General features: G+C 27.5%; 2 protein-coding genes across 2 annotated transcripts; one reads left to right on the top strand and one right to left on the bottom strand.

Moving 5' to 3' along the window:
* Positions 1-30: 30 nt before the first annotated feature.
* Positions 31-3,166, bottom strand: LOC134834370 (electron transfer flavoprotein-ubiquinone oxidoreductase, mitochondrial). The gene is made up of 4 exons (XM_063849008.1): positions 3,025-3,166; positions 2,795-2,905; positions 2,050-2,734; positions 31-1,072 (listed from the first exon to the last, which is right to left on the bottom strand). Exons 1-4 carry the CDS (start codon positions 3,041-3,043, stop codon positions 85-87), a joined length of 1,803 nt encoding a protein of 600 aa, XP_063705078.1. The 5' UTR covers positions 3,044-3,166; the 3' UTR covers positions 31-84.
* A 1,691-nt stretch (positions 3,167-4,857) lies between these two features.
* On the top strand, positions 4,858-7,143 carry LOC134833902 (probable aminopeptidase NPEPL1). The gene is made up of 2 exons (XM_063848393.1): positions 4,858-4,976; positions 5,350-7,143. The coding sequence occupies exon 2, from the start codon at positions 5,356-5,358 to the stop codon at positions 6,898-6,900; it is 1,545 nt and encodes a 514-aa protein (XP_063704463.1). The 5' UTR covers positions 4,858-4,976; positions 5,350-5,355; the 3' UTR covers positions 6,901-7,143.
* Positions 7,144-8,604: the final 1,461 nt, after the last annotated feature.

Raw genomic sequence — 8,604 nt, 5'->3', positions numbered from 1 at the left:
TTGATAAATTCAAAAAAAAAGCTCGTTAACTGTACTTAAAAACTTTCAAAAATTTATATTTCGGATAAAAAAACGAAGCGAAATTTACATTCCATTATACGCGGGACCATTTCCTCCTTCAGGCGCTACCCAATTGATGTTCTGACTGACATCCTTAATGTCGCACGTCTTGCAATGAATGCAATTCTGTGCGTTTATTTGCAGTCTCATGTTGTCTGAACCCTCATTCGGGACAAATTCGTAGACGCCAGCGGGGCAAAATCGTGCTTCAGGTCCTCCGTAGATCTTCAAATTATTTTTAACGGGCACCGTGTCATCGAGCAGCGTTAAATGCGGCGGTTGATCGCCTTCGTGATCTGTTCCCGTGAGAGCAACCGACGACAAAAGATCAAAAGTGACTTTTCCATCGGGTTTGGGATATTCAATGGGTTGACATTGATCCACGGGCTTCAAATAAGCGTGATCGGGTTTTTCATGCTTGAAAGTCCAAGGTTCACGCCCTCCGAGGAAAATGCTGAAAGCAGTATAAGTCACGCCCCCATACAATCCGAGGGGATTATGAAAGCTTGGGCGAACATTTCGGATCTCGTAAAGCTCTTTCCAAACCCACGAGGATTTGATGCGATCTGTGTAGCATTTTGGCGTCAAGCCAGCCGTTTCTTGGGATTGTCCGCTGAAAATTGCTTCGCAGGCACTTTCAGCAGCTAACATTGCACTTTTCATGGCGTATTGGGTTCCCTTGACTTTGGGTACGTTTAAGAAGCCGGCAGCGCAGCCAACTAAACATCCGCCGGGGAACGTGAGTTTTGGAAGACTTTGAAAACCACCTTCGTTTAAGGCACGAGCTCCGTAGCCGATGCGAGTACCCCCTTCGAATAAGGGGCGCATTTTTGGATGCGTTTTGAAACGTTGGAATTCTTGGAAGGGACTGATGTAAGGATTGCTGTAATCGAGTCCGATGACGAAACCAACAGCGACAACAGGTTGTTCCTCTTTCAAGTGATAGATGAAGGATCCGCCGTACGTTCCTTTGTCTAAAGGCCATCCTATTGTGTGTTCAACGAGTCCTGGACTGTAAACAAAAGAGAGGTAAAAATTAACGGTAATTAAATTTTAATTTAATTTTTTTTTTAAATTTAACTAATTTAATTTATTTTATTTTTTAAAAATTAATTTAATTTTATTTATTTTATTTTTTTAAAATTAATTTAATTTATTTTTAAAAATTTAATTTAGTTAATTTAAACAATTAGCAAAAAAAAAAGAAAAATTTTTTGAAATTAGAAAAATTAATAAAAATTAAAAAAAAAATTAAAAAATTTAAAATTAAAAAAATAAGAAAATTTTAAATAATTTGAAATAAAAAAGAGAAAATTATTTTACACTTAAGAAATCAAATTAATTAAAATTTAATAAAAATATTTTTATGTCTAATTACCTATTTATTTATTTTTTTTAAATTAAAACTTTTATTAAAAATTTAAAAAAAAATTTAATTTAATGATTTTTTTTAATAAAATTCTTAAAAAATTAAATAAATTGACATAAAAATTTCAGTTTCAAATTTTTCATTAAATTTAAAAAAACTTGAACTCTAAAATTTTAATTGAAATTTAAAATATTAAAAAAATCAAAATAAAAATAAAATAATTAGGAAATTTATTTAAAAGAATTTTAAAAAAATTAATTTGATTATTTAAGTTAATTAATTTAATTTTTTTACTTTATTTAATTTTTATAATTTTATTTCAATTTATTTAATTTAATTAAATTTAATTATTTTAAATAATTTAATTTAGTTTCATTTAATTATTTTTAATTTTTGTCTAATTAATTTTATTTAATTTAAAATTTTTAAATTAAAAAATAATTTAATATAATTTATTTATTTATTTAATTTATAAATTTTAAATTATTTTTTAATTTATTTAAATTTTGTTTTAATTTAATATATTTTTAAAATTAATTATTATTTTTTATTTTTCAGTAAAAACATAACAAAAAAAAATACTTTTTAATCCAAACCAAGCAAAAATTAAATTTACTTACTGATGCTGTTCCGGATTCACTTCCCACACCTCTTTAATGCCAATTCCATAAGATTGCGGACTCGCTTCGGCATTCAAGTTGAATTTTTTCATAACTTGTTTACTCAAATGTCCTCGACATCCTTCCGCGAAAATCGTCGTTTTCGCATGAAACTCCATGCCACGTTGAAAAGTATCTTTCGGAGATCCGTCTTTGGCGATTCCCATATCATTCGTCGCAATTCCCTTCACTGACCCATCCGCATGATACAAAACTTCTGTCGCTGCAATTCCCGGATACACTTCAACTCCCAATTCTTCCGCTTGTTCGCCCAACCATTGAACGACGTGCCCAAGTCTCACAATATAATTTCCATGATTGTCCATTGGCCATTTTTTGAACACGGGAATGGGAATTTTTTGACTTTTCGTGAGAAAACTAAACTTATCTTTCGTGACTTCTGTGTTCAGGGGAGCTCCTTTTGCCTTCCAATCGGGAATGAGTTCGTTCAAAGCGACGGGATCGAGACAGGCTCCGCTCAAAATGTGTCCTCCAACTTCGGCGGCTTTTTCAATGACACAAACTCGCAATTCTTGTCCTTTTTCGTTCGCAAGTTGTTTCGCTCGAATCGCAGCTGATAATCCGGCAGGCCCTCCCCCGATTATCAGCAAGTCAGTTTCGTCTGCTTCGCGTTCCATATTGATGTCTACGTGGAAGAAAAAAGTTAAAAAATCTCGTGTTTTGATGAAAAAAACAAAAAACTTACCTTTCCATCGCGGATCTTTGTCGCGCGGAAAAACTGTGTAATGCGACGTAATCTTCGGGTATTCCGAGCTGTAACATCTTGCATAATTTAATGCTCTGATACGAGGGATTGCTGCGAAAAAAAAATTAAATTAAAAAAAGTTGTTTACTGATTACTAAAAAGCGACCTTTGATCCTTCAGTGAATTCATCTCGAAGACGAATCTTGACAATTTTCCAAAAAATTTCTTACCTTTCATTAAATTCTGCATCTTTTCAGTCTTTTATTCGGTATAAAATAAAGTAAAAAGTTGAAAGATTTTTATTTTTTTGAAAATTTCTACATTTAATCGAAAATTCGTGAAGAGGCAAACTCGTTTATTTTGATTCTGTTGACACGTTGCAAAGTAAAAAAATAAAAAGAACGTGAGGTTGGTTTGACATTAGTCTGTCTGTGACGTTTGAACAAGTAAATTTTTTTGTTGAAATTTTTTCAAATTATTTTTTTTTTGGTAAAAATTTCAAATTTTATTTTTTGGTTTAATGGAAGTTTAAGAAAAATTATATTTTTGAATTTTAAACGTTTTAAAATTTTATTAAAAATTAAAAAAAAAAAAAATAATAAAAATTTAATAAAATAAAATTTATTAAAAATTTAAAAAAATGAAATTTATTTAAATAAAGAAAAAAATAAATTAAATTTATTTCAAAAAAATATTCATATAATTCATTTAAAATTTAAAAAAATAAAAAAAAAAATTAAAAAAATAAATAAATAAATAAAATAAAATAAAAAATAAAAAAAAAAAAAAATTAAAATTAATTTAAAATTAAAAAAAAATTAAATTAAAAATAAAATTATAATTAAAAAAAAATAATTAATTTAGAATTAAAAACTAAAATAAATTAAAAAAAAAATAAAAAAAATAAAAAAAAATTTTATAGAAAAAATAAAAATTCTTCTAATGATAATTATTTTAAAATTCATATTTAAATTTAAAAAAATTTTAAATATTATCAGAAAAAATTTATTAAAAATAAAATACGCTCACATTATAAATTTCATTTCAAAAGTTTGTGTTATCTCTCTTCTCTTCGTCTTTTTTTGACATTTGTTTGTCTATGATTTTTGAAAATAAAAATTAAATTTTTACACATTAAAAAATTTTTAAAAATTTTGTGGAAAAATTTCCAAATATATTTTGATTTAATTGAAGTTTACGAAAAATTTTTTAAATTCAAAATTTATTTATTTTTTTTTTAATTTTTTTTTTAAAATTTTATTGAGTTAGACAAGAAGAATAAATATTAATTAAAATATAAAATAATAATTTTTAAAATAATTAAAATTAACTTTAAAAAAATAAATTTTAAATATTTATAAAATAAAAAAAAAATAAATTAATTTAAAATAAAAAAAAAAAATAAAATTCATTTGAATTAAAAAATATGAAATTATTTTAAAACTAAAAAAAAAATATTTTAAAAAATTATTTATAAATAAAAAAATTTAAAATTTAATTAAAATAGAAAAAAAAAATAAATTAAAATTTTTTAAAAAATTAAAATTGATTTAATATAAAAAAAAAAATAAAATTAAGAAAAAATTTAAATTAATTTAAAATTAAGAAAGAAATAAAATTTATTTAAAATTGAAAAAAAAATTAATTTAAAATTAAGAAAAATTTAATGAATTTATAATTAAAATAAAAATTAATTTAAGACTTAAAAATTGAAATTAAAAACATAAATTTTCAACTTTTAATTTAAAATCATCAATTTCATTTGTTTCGAATTTCCCTCAGTCACTATGGATTTCCTCATACAATCCCGTCACGAGCCTCACTTATAACAGCATATAACAATATCAATTTCAGCCGACTCTCTCTCGTTCAAATAAAATATCCGTTAAAAAATTCCCCTATTTTAAATAAAAATAATTTATCAAACCTAAAATTTAACAAAAAAATATTATTCTTATAAGAAATTAAAAAAAAAATCTAAAAAATTTTTCAAAAAAAAAAAAAATTCAATTTTAATTTTTTCGAAATTATTCAACAAGTGAATTTCGAAAAAAAATCGAATGGTAACCCCGTAACGTCACATCAACTTTGATTTTTTTTTCTGCGTACATCACAACATTCGGCATCATTTACATTTAAATTTACAAGTATTTGGGCTCCGAATTTGGCTAAAAATTGTCAGGTAAGCTCCTTTAGTTCCTGTTTTATTGAAATTTTCTCAGAAAATTCGCCTAAAATTAAAATTTCATCATAAATTGTTGTTCATTATTTATCCATGTAAAAACCCTTATCTCAGTCAGATTTGTTCCTTTTGTCAGTAGTGAATTGCTGAGATACGCTTATCTTATAAGAATTTGACTCAGACAATGAAAAAAAATTTTTTTTTATTTTTTTGGAGTTATCGCACACACGTCAATTTTTGTCTTCCTCAGACGTGAGCAATTTCCGAGAGAATTATCTGTTTTTATTCCTATAAATACCGATGTGATGTCAGAATTTGTTATTCTTGCGCTTCAAACAACGCGAGTTAATACATTTTTTTGTCTTTGTTTCAGCTCACGATGCCCGTAAGTCTTAAATTCAATCAAAATCTGACGATTTCCGATCCGCACACGCATCCCGTGCTCATCGTGGGTCAAGTAAAGCATCTCACACAAGCCCGTTTATATGAAAAAGTCTCCTGCAAACTTGGATCTCGCGTGAATGAAGAAACTTTTAACAATGCCGTGTCCTATTTGCATCCCGAACCGACGGATACGTGTTCGCTCTACTTGGATTTAGCGAAAATTGCTGCTTTGCCGTTGAAAAGTTCGCGTCATAACACGAGTTCTCGAGCTCATGCGATCACCCGGATTGTCCGTTCGGGCGTAATTGGGGTCGATGAGACCGTTGTTGTTGTTTGTGAACGTCAGGATTTATTCGCGAGCGGATGTGCAGTGGCCCGAGCATTTCCCTTGTACTCCAAAAAGAGCGGGGCGGGTGCAAATAAAGCCACGGTGAACGTTGAATTCGTTTTAATCGACGCCTCGGGGCCAAATATGGGATTAACTGCTGACGAAGTGAGTTGTTTGGAGAATGCAGCTCACGGGATTCGTCTGGCAGCGAAAATTGTCGATGCGCCATGCAACGAAATGAACGTCAGTGGGTTCATTGAAGAAGTTAAGGAAGTTGCCAAAGCCTTGGGTATCGAGCCAAAAATAATCCGAGGCGAAGAACTCCGTGAAAAAGGCTTTGGCGGCATTTATGGCGTCGGAAAGGCAGCAAATGACCCCCCCGCTTTGGTAGTTTTGTCGCATCAACCGGCGGGGGCGAAGGAAACTGTCGCTTGGGTCGGCAAGGGAATCGTCTTCGATACGGGCGGCTTGAGTATCAAAGGCAAAACTGCGATGCCCGGCATGAAACGCGATTGCGGAGGCGCCGCCGGAATTCTCGGAGCCTTTTACGCCGCCGTCAAAGCTGGTTTCAAGGAAAATTTACATGCGATTTTTTGTTTAGCTGAAAATTCCGTTGGTCCTGATGCCACTCGTCCCGATGACATTCACGTCTTATATTCCGGCAAATCCGTTGAAATTAACAATACCGATGCGGAAGGAAGGCTCGTACTTGCTGATGGCGTTGCTTATGCCGAACGCGATCTCCATGCTTGCATCATCCTCGATATGGCGACGTTAACAGGAGCTCAGGGCATCGCAACCGGCAAATATCACGCCGCAATTCTCGCGAATAATGAAACGTGGGAGCGGAAAACTTTCGAAGCGGGACGAAAAAGTGGCGATTTGGCATATCCCGTGCCTTATTGCCCCGAGTTGCATTTTTCGGAATTCACCTCGGCAGTTGCTGACATGAAAAATTCTGTCGCGGATCGTACAAATGCGCAAGTTTCGTGTGCGGGACTCTTCATAAATGCTCATTTAGGGTTCGATTATCAGGGAGTTTGGTTACATGTGGATATGGCATCGCCTGTACATTGCGGGGAACGTGCCACGGGATATGGACCAGCATTGTTATGTACACTTTTTGGGCACATGACGAACTCGGAGATGCTGAAATCGATTGCGATGCAAAGTACGGAGGCGCCAACTCCTGCGAAACAGGCGAGGATGTAAAAAATTTTTTTTCCGATGTTTTCTCTTTAATTCTTGTTGATGGCTTGATGGTTCTTATATGAAAAAAAAGTAGATAGAAAATGAAGAGTAATTATATTTTGTAAAGCAAATACGTAATTTTTCATTGAATAAATTGTTTATGAAATAAATATTTGATTTTTTTTCTAATAAAATTTTAAAAATTGTCGTAAAAAAATTAAGTCGTTAAAAAAATATTTGTTTTTAATTTGTAAAAAAAATAAAATTAACGCATAATTAAAAGTAAATAAAAAAATATTAATTACAATAAATTTTTTTATTTCATTTTTTTATTACCAGATTTTTTTTATTATTCATTAATAATTATTTTTAATATTTAAACATGAATTATCATTTTTTTTCGTTCATCATATTAATACTCAATATTTTTTTTTTAATACCATATCATTATCTCGCTTCATTTTTTTAAAGTTTTTATTTATTTTTCATTTATTTCTGAGCCAAAAAAAAAAATAAAATAAATATTTTTTTTCAAAAATTTTTTGAGGGATGAAAATAATTTATTAAAAATTAAAAATTTTTTTTTTTAATTATTCATGGAATGAAAATATTTTTTAATTTTATTTAAAAAAAATTAAAAAAATTTTGAAAAATGAAAATAATTTTTTTTATTACTTTTTCATTTTGTCAATTAATTATTTTTTTCAAAAAAAAATATTCAAGGGATAAAAATAATTTTTTATTTAATTTTTTTTATTTCTTTCATTAAAAAAAAAAAATTAATTATTTAAGAGATTTTCTTTTAATTTGTTTTATTTTAAATTACAATATTTTTTCTAAAATTATTTGAGAGAAAAAAATATTTTTAATATTATTTTTTTTCATTCTGTTTATTAAAACAAAAAAATGAAAAATAATTTCTATAGGATTTAATTATTTTTTTTATTTTATTACTTAAGTAGATGATGATTTTTCAACTACTCTACATTTTTTAAATATATTTTTATTTTTACTAATATGGTGCGATATTTTGTGGAAAAATAGAGATTTGTCATTTTTTTTGTTGTCTGTATGGAATTTTTTGTTGAAATGGTGGGACGGTAGATTCTAAGAAATTGTCGAAAAATATAAACATTTATTTATTTTACGGTATTTTTTATTTTTTTAAATAATTAATTAATAATTAATTTTAATTATTAAGAATTATTTCTTGTGCATTAAAAATTTGCATTTAATTTTTTTTTATTTTAATTATGTAAAAAGGTGCGATTCAAAAAATATTTTCTTTATTATTATTTTTTATTTTTAGGGGTTTTCGTGCATTTTTCTTTTTTTACTTTGATTGATTTTTAATTACTATTTTTTCTTATATTTATTTTTTAATTAAATGATTTAATCTTAAAATAAAAAAAAAATGAAGACAAAGATTTTGAATAATGATATTTATTTTATTAATTGCTTTTTTCGAAGATTTTTTTTTATTTCACTCTTGTGTTTTATTTTTGATCAGGAACTGAAATAATTTTTTTGTCTTTTATTTATCACAAAATAAAATAAAACATAGGCCATTTTATTTATTTTTTTTTCGTCAATTTTTTTAATTTTTGAAAATTATTTAAAATAATAAAAAAAAAATTAAAATAATATTTTTTTACCTTAAATTTTTTTTTTATTTTAAATAATTTTAATAAATATAAAAATTTATTTAAAATAATAAAAAAAAAA

This window comes from Culicoides brevitarsis, chromosome 3 (genome assembly GCF_036172545.1).
Source record: "Culicoides brevitarsis isolate CSIRO-B50_1 chromosome 3, AGI_CSIRO_Cbre_v1, whole genome shotgun sequence".
NCBI classification, from domain to species: domain Eukaryota; kingdom Metazoa; phylum Arthropoda; class Insecta; order Diptera; family Ceratopogonidae; genus Culicoides; species Culicoides brevitarsis.
Note: the sequence above shows the minus strand (reverse complement) of the source record. Positions and strands in the feature narration are given on the sequence as shown.

Bases quoted from the DNA above. Each gene is read 5' to 3' on its own strand.
- LOC134834370 (XM_063849008.1), bottom strand. The intron at 2,735-2,794 runs GTAAGTTTTTTG...TCTTCCACGTAG, and splicing joins CAAAGATCCGCGATGGAAAG to ACATCAATATGGAACGCGAA. The intron at 1,073-2,049 runs GTAAGTAAATTT...TTTTGTTTACAG, and splicing joins GTGAATCCGGAACAGCATCA to TCCAGGACTCGTTGAACACA.
- LOC134833902 (XM_063848393.1), top strand. From the start codon at position 5,356: ATGCCCGTAAGTCTTAAATTCAATCAAAATCTGACGATTTCCGATCCG.